Genomic DNA, 13,084 nt, shown 5'->3' with positions numbered 1-13,084 from the left:
CTGCTGGTATAAGTATTACTGTGAAATCCCTCACGCGCTCACAGTGCCTTGCAGATAACAACTGCCATAACCAGCTACCTACTGGAGAGTGACTGACTAACTGGCTGTCTGTGACAATGGCTTTCAATGGAACATGGCAAGTTTACCTTCAGGAGAACATTGAAGAATTCCTGCGAGCCATCTGTAAGTCATTTGTCTATAAGTTAATATGTATGGTTCACCCTGTTTCTTATGGTATAAAAGATACACAGAAGGCTAGATATATAAATAATGATATATGTATTTATTTGGTTTTTTATTGTAAAATGTAAGGTAATGTTGAACAGTACTAAAAAAAAAAAAAAAAAAAAAGGAATTTTTATCTGTTTTGTAGCACTACCGGAAGATATTATTAAGATTGCAAAAGATGTGAAACCAGTCATTGAAATCCAACAGAAAGGCAACAACTTTGTCATCACAAGTAAAACACCCAAGCAGTCAGTCACAAACTCCTTCACTATTGGAAAGGAAGCTGAAATTACCACCATGGGAGGACAGAAGCTCAAGGTATGGCTTTCTATAGCACAGTACAGTACGCCAAGGCTCCTATTGAGACAAGAGCCTTGCAGTGCAAACAATAAGCTTTTTTTTTGTTTTAACCAAACTCATTAAAACATATTTTTTTACAACAGTATTATCCTCAAATATTGTTAAAGTCTCTAACTTAAACTGCATAACCACTTTATAAGGACCTATTTCTAATATCAGGTTATGTAACCATTTGCCCTGGTCTCAGCCTTTACACAAAGTGACATAGACTCCTCAAGGTTTCTTGAGTGATGTTATCCATTCAGTCATTAATATCTCATGCAGTTGGTGCACACAGGTAGGGGAAGAGAAGCTATCGACTATCATCATTGAGGTCTGGGGATTGTGGTGGCCATGGAAGATGCTTAGAATCTTGCTCCTAAAACCATTCACACACAATTCTGGCACAGTGCATGGAGGCATAATCGTCTTGAAAGTAGCTATCACCTTCAGGTTACAAGTACAGGATTGTTGGGGGGGCTTCATCTGCAACGATGCTTAAGTAAACTATTAAGCTTTCATTCAGCCATCCAGAGTAATCGAAACCAAGGTATACCTGGAGAACATGCCCCACACCAGGGGGTGCCAAATCCAACTGGGTTCACAGGTCCAAATAAAGTGGTCATGCAGTATACACCCCAGGTGGCAGGGTGCGTAATCCATGCTTGTCTTTACAGTGTACAGTCAATTTGGATGGGGGGAAGCTTGTGTGCCAAACAGAGAAGTTCTCCCACATCCAGGAGATCCAGGAGGGCGAGATGGTTGAGGTTGGTACTATTAAACAATAGAGATGAAATCCATCTTTTTGAAAAGTTGCTATAACCTTCCCAGCTCTGTTGACAAAGCATGGCTGAGCCACACCTGCTTTAGAGTTTTATTGACATATGGAACTTGGACCTGCTTTTCAGCAATGCAGACCAATCACCATTAGTTATGCGTGTGACACACCATAAAGGGATTATTAGAGAAAATGAAGAGATTATAAAGAAAGCATTAGTCAAGCAACTTAAAAAAAAAAAACCCCAAGAGGCTAGATTAATTCAAAACTATGATATATTGTAACCATACAAACAACTTTTCTTAAGACGGTAGATTTCGTGCATACAAATGGGGGAATTAACAATAAGCAAGGCATTCATCAAGGACTATTTTATTACAAAAACAATGGCCAAATACCAGAGCAATGCAGCTTAATTTTATTTATTTTTTAGATCAATTCATTGTAACAATTCAGATAGCGTGTCTGGTGTCGGCCTGTGTTGACCTGAGAGTGTCATATTTTTAATATTTTCTTTTGTTTCAGAAAATAACAATTGGCTCTGCTACCCTCACCAGAAAGAGCCGAAAGGTTTGACCTCAACACAACAGACCTCCTGTACTGAAGAAATGGACAACTGTGTAACCTAATAAATCAACCTGTAAAAACTCAAAATAAAACATATTGATGTTTATACAGCAAAGATATGTGTTTGAGATTATTAATACAGGAAAAAAAAGAGCACACCATCTTCCCCACTGAACATACTGCAGTGGGACAAATTAAAATGCCATCTTAATTGTTAAAATCCATCTCTTTTCTTAATCTTCAGATATATAATAGAAGATCCTTAGGTTACTTTGTGTTATGTACATGTTCCGAACAGCTTCCTACCTGTTTAATATCCTGTAGGTGTCAGTATTTATCAGACTTGGTTAATTGTGAGGTGGTTTTAGAGATGAACGGCATTTTCTGCACCCTCAGCAACTGTGGAACTGTGTATTTTTGTTTTTAAAATGCAAATTCTCACACAAAAATCTCAGTTTTAAAGGAGACAGAAATGACTGCCGCACACCCCTCGTGACATTTTGTTAAACCGCTTCATTTCTAAGAAGACCCAGAGTTGAAAAGGGACACTTCTGCTGGGATTAGTCAATGTGCATGATAAGTAATGATCTTAGCAGCAGCTGAAACGCTGAAGAGAGTCAGGTATTTCAAAACATGCATCTTTAAAAAAAAATAAGTTAAACACGAACTGGGACTGGGGCCTGCTTCAACGTAAGGGTTCAATGAATGATTATGCAAAATGCTTGTGGGCCTTCAAAGAATTACAGTTTCAAAGAATTATTAATAGGTACATGATCAAAGAACAACATCACTTATTTATACAAGCTACTCTCACTACTTGATGCAAGTTGAACTTAATATGCAACATATTTTAAAGAAAGAATGCCTCTGGCCAATCAGTTCAGAAACCAAAAATAAATGTCAAAATGTCCTGGAAGATGAACACAAAATAAATGACTGACAGTCCACTTAAGTTACTTTTTAATAGTTCCAACTTTTACTTTTTAATAGTTCCTCTAAAGGATCACCGTGTGGAGCACTGAAAACACTGGGGTGATTCAGACCAATGCAGATGGGGAGGTCTGCTTTATATTGCTGAACACTTATTACCGTACTGTTCAAACAAAATGTATTTTTCAATGTCTTAATTAACTGCTTAAATCAAGTGAACTAATGACCAAAAAGAATTGCTAACTGGAACACACATTTGTTGATTTCCTACTGCAAAGCCAGCTGTCATTACAAATCCCAGCTCGGTATTTAAGCTAGCACTGTATTGTATACATCGTTTTTTTATTTTGTTTTTTTGCATGAAACTGACAAGAAACAACAATTATTGCATTATGCACTGGAGTAAACGTTTTAAAAAGTCCAACTAGGGTTCCTACCTCTCATTTACAAAAAACCCGGACACCAGAGTCATTTCGTTCAATAAATAAATAAATCATATACTTTGAAGACATTTAATGTCCCGGGAAGTCTTACAGATTCCGTATATTTTCTCTGAGCAAATATACGGCATTCAAATGCAATACTTTAAGTATGTTGTTTCTTATATTATTTTTGCCATAAAATCTATTGCTACTTTTTTCTTTGGTATAACAGTTCTCGATATCAAAACATCGTTGCAGGATTACTTTTTTCTTGCCACGCACACAAACTTCTGAGAAACAGCACTTCCAACTTGCATTGCTAAATTTGGGCAACCGCCTGCAGTAAACGTCACGTGTCTGACCTTCCATTTTCAGCACAGATCATCTCTACAGCGCATGCGTGTTGTCCCCCAGCGCCTTACCGAGCTTGGTTTGCTGCGATTGTTTCGGGGCAGCGTTTCTCCGAGAGGTTAAGGAATTTGTGGAATAATTTCGTTATGGCCAGGTACCTTCGGCCTCCAAACACTTCGCTCTTTATCAGAAATATCTCTGATGAATCCAGGTATGTGCCGGGGGAAGCTAAACTGAAATTAAGGACGTGTACCAAAAAAAAAAAAAAAAAACACGAGCGACCGCCTGGCTATCTTGGGTCAGGCCAGAGTAGGCCTTGCTTTGTAACTGCAGCCTCGTGAAGGGGATTATCCATCCAAAGAGAAGATAAGTAAACATACACGGGATAATTTGAATATTTAATGTGGGGTTAAATAATTTTAAATGTAATTTATATCGTTTTCCTACTTTAAAGCACGCTGTGTCGTTATTGGAATGCACGCGTGGCAACATGGATGGCGAAAATAAACATTCCCGGCAACGACATTTTAGACGATCATTATTCCGCGCTGTAATGTTTATTGTGTGGTGAATTTAAACTTTACCCTTTACTGTTAACACACAGGCATAAAGATGCACATTGCAAGCGTGAGAAGGCGCCCTTCTTTGGATGGAAACTCCCCCTTTATTATTTTAGTTGACCAGTTTTATCCCCCCCTAGGTTCTAGTCTGTCTTCTTTCTTGATTGGATTGAGACGGTCTTTTAAAAACGAATTCCGATTGTATTTATTCAATTGATACGATCCTCTTAATTAGGTTACACATTTGAACCGAACCAGATCAATAATTTAATATTGCAAGTTCGAATTACTAAAATGAATACAAATTTAAAAAGACGTCACATTTTGAGTAGGAAAGATGTTTTATAAATCTACATTGTGTCTTGCCACGTAACGTTTGTAGTGTATGTAATTGGAGGCTTTGTACCCAACGACAGTTTAAAGCACAAACTGGATTTGTAGGCGTTTCCTGTTTGGCATATTGGTTGTGGTTTCTGGCAGGCTATGTAATACCAAAAAACAGTTTGTGCTGGTTATGTGGCATCTCAGCTGGGCTTTTAGTCTGGGGCAGGTATTAAAAAAAAAAAAAGTCGTGAATTTAAACGTAACGACAAATATGCGCATTTCAGAATTCTGTTTAGTCCACTGGGCTGAATATAGCTTCGGTTAAATTCAATTTACGCAGGGTTATCAACACAATTAAAGTACTGTAATATGATAGTTGTTTCTAGCATTTGTTTATTTGGGGACGGAGGGATGAACGAACACGCCCACTTATACTGCTGGATTACTTCATCCGAGCAGTTAGACCAAACATTTCAAGCATGACCTTATTTTTAAATACGTTATTTTGGATATTTGGGGATTTCACAGTGATTTTTTTTTTCTTTTTCTGAGGAATGTATTAATAGATGAAAGACCTTTTCTGTAGTAGAAACTTAATTAGTACATACTGGACCAAACGAGCAAGTTGGGCTGAATGGCCTCCTCTCGTTTGTAAACTTTCTTATGTTCTTATGACTTACTCTTAACTTGCATGCTCATCTCTTAAAATACAGCCATTTAATCACTGATCAGGTAGATAATGTAAAAGGAAGTTCAATAAAGCTGCTATCATTTTACGGTACTTTAGGTCTGAGGATTTACGTCGTGAGTTTGGTCGTTATGGACCAATAGTAGATGTCTACATTCCGGTTGACTACCATACTCGCCGAGCAAGAGGATTTGCATACATTCAATATCCTTTCATCAGAAGTTATGGTGTTTAATAAATAGGTAAACTCCCTGAAACATCATCTACTGTATGTGAATGAGTAAACGTTTTATAAATGGTTTTGGGGCTGTAAATGTTTGTATAACTTTTCCTTTATTACTTTGCAGGGTTAGAAATTTCCACTAGCCCTTCACCCAGTTCTGAATTTCAGAACTCCCCTTGTTTAGGTATGTTTCTGAAAGCAGCAGGTGCCAGGAGTTTGAATAACCAGGCCCCTGTTAAATCTGCTCTGAACTGATTGCACATGAGTATGTCTCATCTGGGTCTGTAAGTTCACTGTTAGAAGCTGTTCATGCAGCTATAAGGGAAGAAACAATATGTTTAACAGGGGTTGCTCAAACTGATGGCTACTAAATCATTTAAATACTATACTTAATTGATGATAGTTTGGAAACCCAGGACTGTGTGCAGGGCTAGTGTGATTTTCAAGTTTCTAACCCCGTTACTGTGTACAAAAACTGGTTTAAAAATATCTGACCCCGTGGGGAAACACATTTTAATGGTTGTCTTTGACCACTACTCTGTCATGATTGATACATGTGTGTATATTTGATGCGTCAGTCTCAGTATTTGCAAGCAGTGTCGCATATGTAAGATTTTTGAAGTGTTACTGTTTTGCTGCATCTGAGTAAGGGAACAAAAAAGCTACTATAGGATTGGAGGGGGGTGGGGGGTTAAGTCATACAAAATCTTATTTGGTGTGGAATTTGAAAATGTGGAGGGGAGGGGTATGAACGATTACATTTTTGTATTCAGGGATTCATAAAAAAAGCAACAAATTCTGTCTCCTAACTTAAATTTCTTCTGTTGTTGTCCCAGACAATATAAAGCGATACAGTACTGGAGACCCCACTGAGAAAGTAAGAAAGAACCTTTTTAGAGTAGATTCCAAGAATTAACACAAGCAGACAAGCCAAAGACCTCTCAAGGATCAGGCCTCAAGAAAAAGAGAAAGGGAAAGGTTGAAAAAAAAGAGAAATTACAGCTTGAAGATACAAAGGGGAAAAAAAGAAACCAAAATGGGAGTCGAGGCCTTGACCTGTCTGCAAAAGAGAGAAAAAAAGATTATTGGTCAAAGCCAAGCAGCAAACCAAGTTCTTCTGGAAAGCGTTTTAAAGAGTTAAAGGTCAAGATGAAGTTGAAAGTCAAGCATGTTTAAGGTAACAAACCTAACTTTGTATCCTACAAAAAATTCACGAGTTTGTTAAACAATAAATACATAAGTATATACCTTTGTATGCGCTATACAAGTACATTTATAAATACATACATGTACATCCTTGGAGATTTGTTTTGTAAAATATACCAAAGCTACTTGAGGATTAATCGGTGTGTATATATTTTTTTTTAGTCTTTGCATTACTTTTTATTCCATGTTAGCCATAACAGAAGACTACAACTAAATAAACCTGCCCTTTTCTTTTTTTTTATTAACTTGGTTCTTTTGTCAAACCTCTAGAAGAGAGAAATACATTTATATCTTTTTTATTCTAAGTTATTAGTGGTATATATAATATATATATATATATATATATATATATAACACATACTGTTGTGATGTTACACTAGGATCTTTCTCCCCTCAAGAACACAAAAAATAAAACCTTAACAGCTTAGCATGTTTGAAGATGTGCGAGATGCTGAGGATGCACTTCACAACCTGGACAGGAAGTGGGTCTGTGGCCGTCAAATTGAGATCCAGTTTGCTCAGGGGGATCGGAAAAGTAAGTGGGTTCTGATTGTGTCTTATCTTTCAGGTCTGTGGATGTTTTTACATTCATAGTAAATTTACATTTGTTTGTATGTAATCATCTAGTAGAAGCACAAAATAATGAATTCACAAGATTCTCATACTGATTCTTTTTTGTATTTTAACTACTGTTTGATCATATTGATCTAGTACATCCTGAGTGAAAAGCTATGCCGTTCCTTCGCTCCACAAATTAGGAATCAACAATTGGATAATTTAAAAAGTAGGCTGTGAATAATAATAATAATAATAATAGCTTAGTTTATGTAGATGTCTTGTTACCATTTAGATGTCTTCCATTTTTGTTTTTGAACAGCACCAGGACAAATGAAGACCAAAGAAAGGAGATCCCCGCGGAGTTTTTCTCGTGATGATTGTGACAGAGACAGACGCAGGCGTTCCCGCAGCAGGGGTTATGAACGGAGAAGGTCTAGGAGTCGTTCTTGTGAACGAAGGCCAAGGAGGTCTGAAAGTCCCAGAGAGTAAGAATCATTTTACACTGTAGATCCTCTTCCACATAAATGCCATTGAGTTGGAATTGAATTCCTTTAACAACACTCCTCAACGGATGTCTGATTTCTACCACCTTAGGCCCAACTCTTATACAGACCAGGTCACTCACTACCACTCATGGAATTTCACATCTTTTTAGTAAACAATTTACAGACTTCATATTTGGAAGTATGCTTTTTATTTCCAGATAGATGTGAACATATAATATGGTATATTTTCTACGATTCGCTAGTTAATTTGGAATACTTAATTATGATTTTTATGTTTCAGCTACAATAGCAGATCCTATGGAAAACACAGACGAAGCAGAAGCCCTGAAAATGACAGGTAGGTATTTTGTTTTATTTTAAAGGATCCATCAGCCGGACACTTTGGTATTTCTCTCTCTCTCTCTCGGGATGTTAAACTAGTGCGGAAAATAACAAAAGCACAACGTTAAATTAGGCGACTGCAAAAATGAAATGCGAGTTAAAAGTAGGATCGGGGATGAACAATTCATTCAGCTGTGTTTTGAAATCAAATTTAAAGGGACTATAATTTAGTGTGGACAGGGCCTAAAAGTAAATATCCTTAATTTTGCTGGCAAAGCCAAATATGAGGCTTATTTCTGCCACCTACAGGACCGGAGTGTACCTTAACCAATGCTGTTATATTGCAGAACAAAATGTTGCGTTAACATGACCTCTGTTATATAGTTCTTAACTCAACTCATGATTGACACGTCTCTTCTTTAGAATCTGTGTTTTTGTAATTTCCATCACATTTCATATCCTCATTAAGGGGTACTGGACCCTGGAGTGTATGTTTTAAAGTTTTTAATTGGAACATGTTTATTTTCCTAGGTACAGACGGCACAATCACTCTTACAGCCGGTCAAATTCTAGATCTAAATCTCATTCCAGATCAAGATTGAAAGCCAAGAAGGACTCCAGGGCTAGATCACATTCAAGATCAAAGTCCCACACCCCTCCCGGAGAGGGCTTTCACCTGGCACCAAAATCCCGGTCAAGATCTAAATCTCAGAAGGATTCCGGATTGAGATCGCCATCAGGATCTCGATCCAGATCTCAGTCTAGATCGCGTTCCAGATCCAGGTCATGGGCTGGTCGGAAATCTGGTGGCCATTAGTTCGCTTTCCTCAATAATGGCTTGCATAATGTATGGCTTTGTGTTTTTATTTGTTTGGGTTTTTTTTTTTTTTTTTTTTTTTTTTTTTTTTTTTAATTGATGCAAGTAGTGTAAAATGCTTTTGACATCCTGCACCAGATTGCCCCATATAGATCAGTTGCAGCAGAATTTTTTTTTTTTTTTTACTTGTTTTAGTCTGAGGTATTGCTTTTCATGTTTCAGCATCCAGAGAAGTGGGGCAACTAACCAAGTTGCAGTAAAAAACTTTTCAGCTCCCACGAATCTAAAGCACACATTTACGGCATGCTACACTAAAGTATTATAGTGATCAACTTTGTTTTATAAATATTTCTACTTTTGTGTAAATATAACTCAGAATATTCTTAGAGGCCTCTCGGATTGGTGTTTTCCATGGGTCATCTAAAGTATTTTGCAGTTTTACCTCGTTTCTTTTTTATTCTTGCTATTGCATCTGGTCCATAAACAACCGGGATTAGTGTCTTCCAGTGAAAGTAAAATCCCCCCCCAAAAAGTAATTGTGTGCCCACCTTGGTATTCCTGAAATGGTAATCCTTAAATTACTTGTTTTGTTTTTGTGGTTAAGAGTCTTTGTATATGGACCTCGTAAAAGCAGTTTGGAAGTTTTAAAGTGAATTTGTTATTAAAATGCCACACTCTGTGCTGAAACCATAAATAACTGCTGGTCCTAGATGAATCTCCAACTGGCAGTACGAAGATTCAATCGCAACATAAAGAAAGTATGCTGTATGACATGGTAAAATAAGTATTTTTAAAGCAGCTGGATACTAATTTTGATAACCTGTATAAAGTGAAAGTGTATTTTGTTTTGGTTTTTGCTAAAACTCAGAATGCATACATGCACATTTATGTTCTTTCTAAAAGGTTTGTAAATACCTGTGGTAGAAGTCTCAAGTTTAAGGAAACTGTTAAGATTTTGTAGTAACTACATTCTGTAAAGGTCTGCTTGGCAGTGGTTTATATGCATGCTTCCTCTTGTCTGGTGTTGTCTTTATGAATTTCTACTGTTTTGGTTTAAAGTTGTTTGGGGGAACAAAAAAAAGAAATGTTCTGAAGCATCATGTAATTGAAACACTGGTGTATTCTGTCACATTACATAAAAAATTCAGTCTTGCATAGCTATTGAAGTTCATTCTAAATAGTGAGGGGGGAAAGATGGTCATTGGATTACAGAATAAGTAGTATGGTTAGTATAGTTATGCAGGAGCTACACAGATGTTTGCTCTCTGGTTTTACAGACCCAGATTAGAATTAGTCTTAATATTGGCCCTTATCATGGTTTGTGAAACTAGCAGAAATAGTCTGAATATTTTTAACTTTTTCATCTTCTAAAGCGTCGAAGCCAGTAGTTGACCATTTTTGTTTGTGGCTTCATATCCAAGTAAAAATCAGTTTATTTTGTTGTGGCTTTAGTTTGACAACCAAAGATTGTCAGAAACTGGTTGTCCAGTGCGATTTGTTTGTAAATGCTGTTAAGTGTCTTGGTACTGGTCATACTATCACTTCTGGTATTCCAAGATTTACTTTTGAATCTAATAAAATATGGTGATGACATTTTCCTGTTTTTTTTTGTTTTTTGTAGGATTATTTTATCTTATCTGAGGTTATTTGGATGCTGTCAGTCAACAATTATGTGATCATATGGGAAATAAAATCTATAGTACGTGCCATCAAAACCCTGAAAAAATGTGTTGCACTCATTATGAAACACTTGAGAAAACCACACTGCTACGTGAACCATAGCTTTGCAGGGGTGTAGCAACAGTTATGTGAATAAGAAATTTATATAAAATTGCTCATTGCCATCCTTTTTTGAGGAATTTGGTTCACCCAGGTGAAATATTTATATTGTCTTTTACCAAATGTAGGACTTTAGGTCTTTTACCCTTTAGAACTTGTGCCAAGGAATGGTAAAGCTTCATCAGATGAAAGGCACACCTAAAGTCAACCTCAGCTATCCTGACTGGTGGATAATTCAACACCTTAACTCAATTCCAGTCTTGGTCCTGGATTTTTGTCCCTATAAAATATATGCATTCTGTCCCATTAATTTGACACCATGCTTTACTCGTAACTCGATACTGATTACCAGTACCGAAGTGTTAAAAACTGTTAATGACTAGTGGCTAACTTGATTCTGTCATTTTATGTGTCTGACCTCTGAAAGGAAACAGATCGTTAGTTCATTCGCAACCAAGAGGTGCAGCTGATTACAGTATCACTTCACAACGAGCAGCGTAAACTTAATTTCCGTTCAATTGGCTTTAAAGCTTAGGTTATTCGTGATATTGCTGAAAACAAGATTACAGTTAGTGCCGCTGCTGACAAATTTAGGGTGCCCAGAACCAGAGTGATTTCGTGGCTTAATCAGGAGAAAAAACTTCTTGGTGCATGTTTTTGCATGCAAACCAAATGACAATGCTTGATTTCCTTAAGAAACTGCAAGTTGTAATCCTTGCTATGTTCAACTGTGATGGTTATTGTTTTTTTGTTTACTGAGTTCATTCTGTATAATTTACATTTGTTAACGTTTGCAATTTAGCGATTAGGCAGTACAGCAGCCAATAACTAAAAGTACAGTGCAGTTTGTGGTTGGATTATTTTCATAAAAATAATACTATAGTTATTTAATTGATTCTTGTTCCAAAATACTGATTGGCCACAGTTATCTTTGCTGATGTGGCATGTGCTTCAGTGGAACTCTGCAAGTCGTACTGAGTTTGTACAATACTGTACTTTATAATGTGTTTAAATTGGCAGAAGTTGACTAAAAATAAACATGTAACTGTAACTGGCAGATATGAGTTGTGTTACTTACGGTATATGCATGTTAATACTGTGGTTGATGTGCCACCCGTGGTTTACTGGACCCCTCTGATAAGTCAATAGTAAATGGCACCCCCCTGGGGTATTATGCATTTGTTTTAAAAAAAATATATATATATATATATATATATATATATATATATATATATATATAAAATCTACAACTGATTACAAAAACTTAAACATTATCCAGCACACAAAATTGCAGTCTACCGTACGTAGGTTGCTTTTCTTCGACCATTATTTTTCCAGTTACAGTTCACACTTTGGAAATGTCATGGCAATAGTGGAATGCAACCAAAGAATTCAATACAGGAAATACCTTCTGTGTTACTTATTTTTACAGACAGGATTTTTTTTGCAGCAAAGGCAAGTACTCCACCCAGACTTAAATTTGGTTTTGTTAATAGGTCTCAAACATTGCATGGCCATGTTAAAAGTAGCAGCATATGTTTGATGTCTCATTAGGCAAGCATACAAGTAATGAGAAGATTGATGTACTTATGTATACAGTAGGTCATCTTAAGAGTCTTAAAATGCATGTTTATGGATTTAAGTGAATTCTTAAATGGCACTTATTTAGAATTAAGTCTTTAATTTGCTTTACTAAATGAATGATTTAAGTCATCATAAAACCTTTAACTTGCTAAATTAGTACCACCAGTCACATAGTCAATACATACCTATCAAACATATTCTAATATGATATAGAAAAAAAAATTAAATGAAAATACACAACTGTTAGGGGGATAAGGGGTTTTATTATTTACTTTAGCAGTCAATTATTCAATTCATTGTGTGAGATTTCAATTCACATTTTAAATCACTAATTCATTTTCAGGGCACAAGCACGTACACATGATGTCAGAGTTAAAGGGATCCAAATTAAAAGCCAATTATTTTTAAGCGCAGCCAATTGAATATTTCACAGTTGAAGTTAAATGAAAGCTGCCAGTTAAGGGCTGTATGTTTTGTATGTATGAACTGATTAAATAAAAACATTTAAGCAAAGTATGTCAGTTAAGAATATATTAATTTTTTTTTTTTTTTTTTCCAAAAAGATATTGTACATGGTTTAAAATCAAGTTCCACCATCCCTATCAATTCCGATTAGTGAAAAATATGGAAGACTTCCATAATCAGTCCTATTCAGAAACAAGTTAATGGTTGCTTAAGAAAACCCACATCAAATTTGTTTCAGAATACTACCGCGAATCAGGAAAACAAATATTCCACAAACACCTTCCGGCCCAATTTATTTATGGTGTTGCAGCTGTAATTTAGGTTTGGAAAAAGTCAGTATTTCATAAAACAAAGTTTTGTCTCTTGTTACTGTTAGAATTGGTAAAAAGTAGCAGCACAATGGAATAGCCACATACAAAGCAAACTACAAATTAATGT

General features: G+C 36.2%; 2 protein-coding genes across 4 annotated transcripts; both read left to right on the top strand.

Annotated features, from left to right (window-relative positions):
- The first annotated feature begins 31 nt into the window (after positions 1-31).
- LOC117413454 (fatty acid-binding protein 10-A, liver basic-like) lies at positions 32-2,027 on the top strand. Of its 2 annotated transcripts, none has more exons than XM_034908837.2 (4): positions 32-183; positions 374-546; positions 1,245-1,334; positions 1,871-2,027. In XM_034908837.2, the coding sequence occupies exons 1-4, from the start codon at positions 117-119 to the stop codon at positions 1,919-1,921; spliced, it is 381 nt and encodes a 126-aa protein (XP_034764728.1). In that variant the 5' UTR covers positions 32-116; the 3' UTR covers positions 1,922-2,027. The 2 variants fall into 2 exon arrangements, with proteins under 2 accessions (XP_034764728.1, XP_034764729.1); XM_034908838.2 differs by having other exon boundaries at positions 55-183; positions 436-546.
- A 1,617-nt stretch (positions 2,028-3,644) lies between these two features.
- On the top strand, positions 3,645-12,734 carry LOC131699711 (serine/arginine-rich splicing factor 10-like). 2 transcript variants are annotated; one of them, XM_058997521.1, is made up of 6 exons: positions 3,645-3,826; positions 5,287-5,391; positions 7,048-7,151; positions 7,494-7,659; positions 7,961-8,017; positions 8,533-12,734. In XM_058997521.1, exons 1-6 carry the CDS (start codon positions 3,762-3,764, stop codon positions 8,816-8,818), a joined length of 783 nt encoding a protein of 260 aa, XP_058853504.1. In that variant the 5' UTR covers positions 3,645-3,761; the 3' UTR covers positions 8,819-12,734. The 2 variants fall into 2 exon arrangements, with proteins under 2 accessions (XP_058853504.1, XP_058853505.1); XM_058997522.1 differs by having other exon boundaries at positions 3,648-3,826; positions 8,593-12,734.
- The last annotated feature ends 350 nt before the right edge of the window (positions 12,735-13,084 follow it).

This window comes from Acipenser ruthenus, chromosome 23, assembly GCF_902713425.1.
Source record: "Acipenser ruthenus chromosome 23, fAciRut3.2 maternal haplotype, whole genome shotgun sequence".
NCBI classification, from domain to species: Eukaryota; Metazoa; Chordata; class Actinopteri; order Acipenseriformes; family Acipenseridae; genus Acipenser; species Acipenser ruthenus.
Note: the sequence above shows the minus strand (reverse complement) of the source record. Positions and strands in the feature narration are given on the sequence as shown.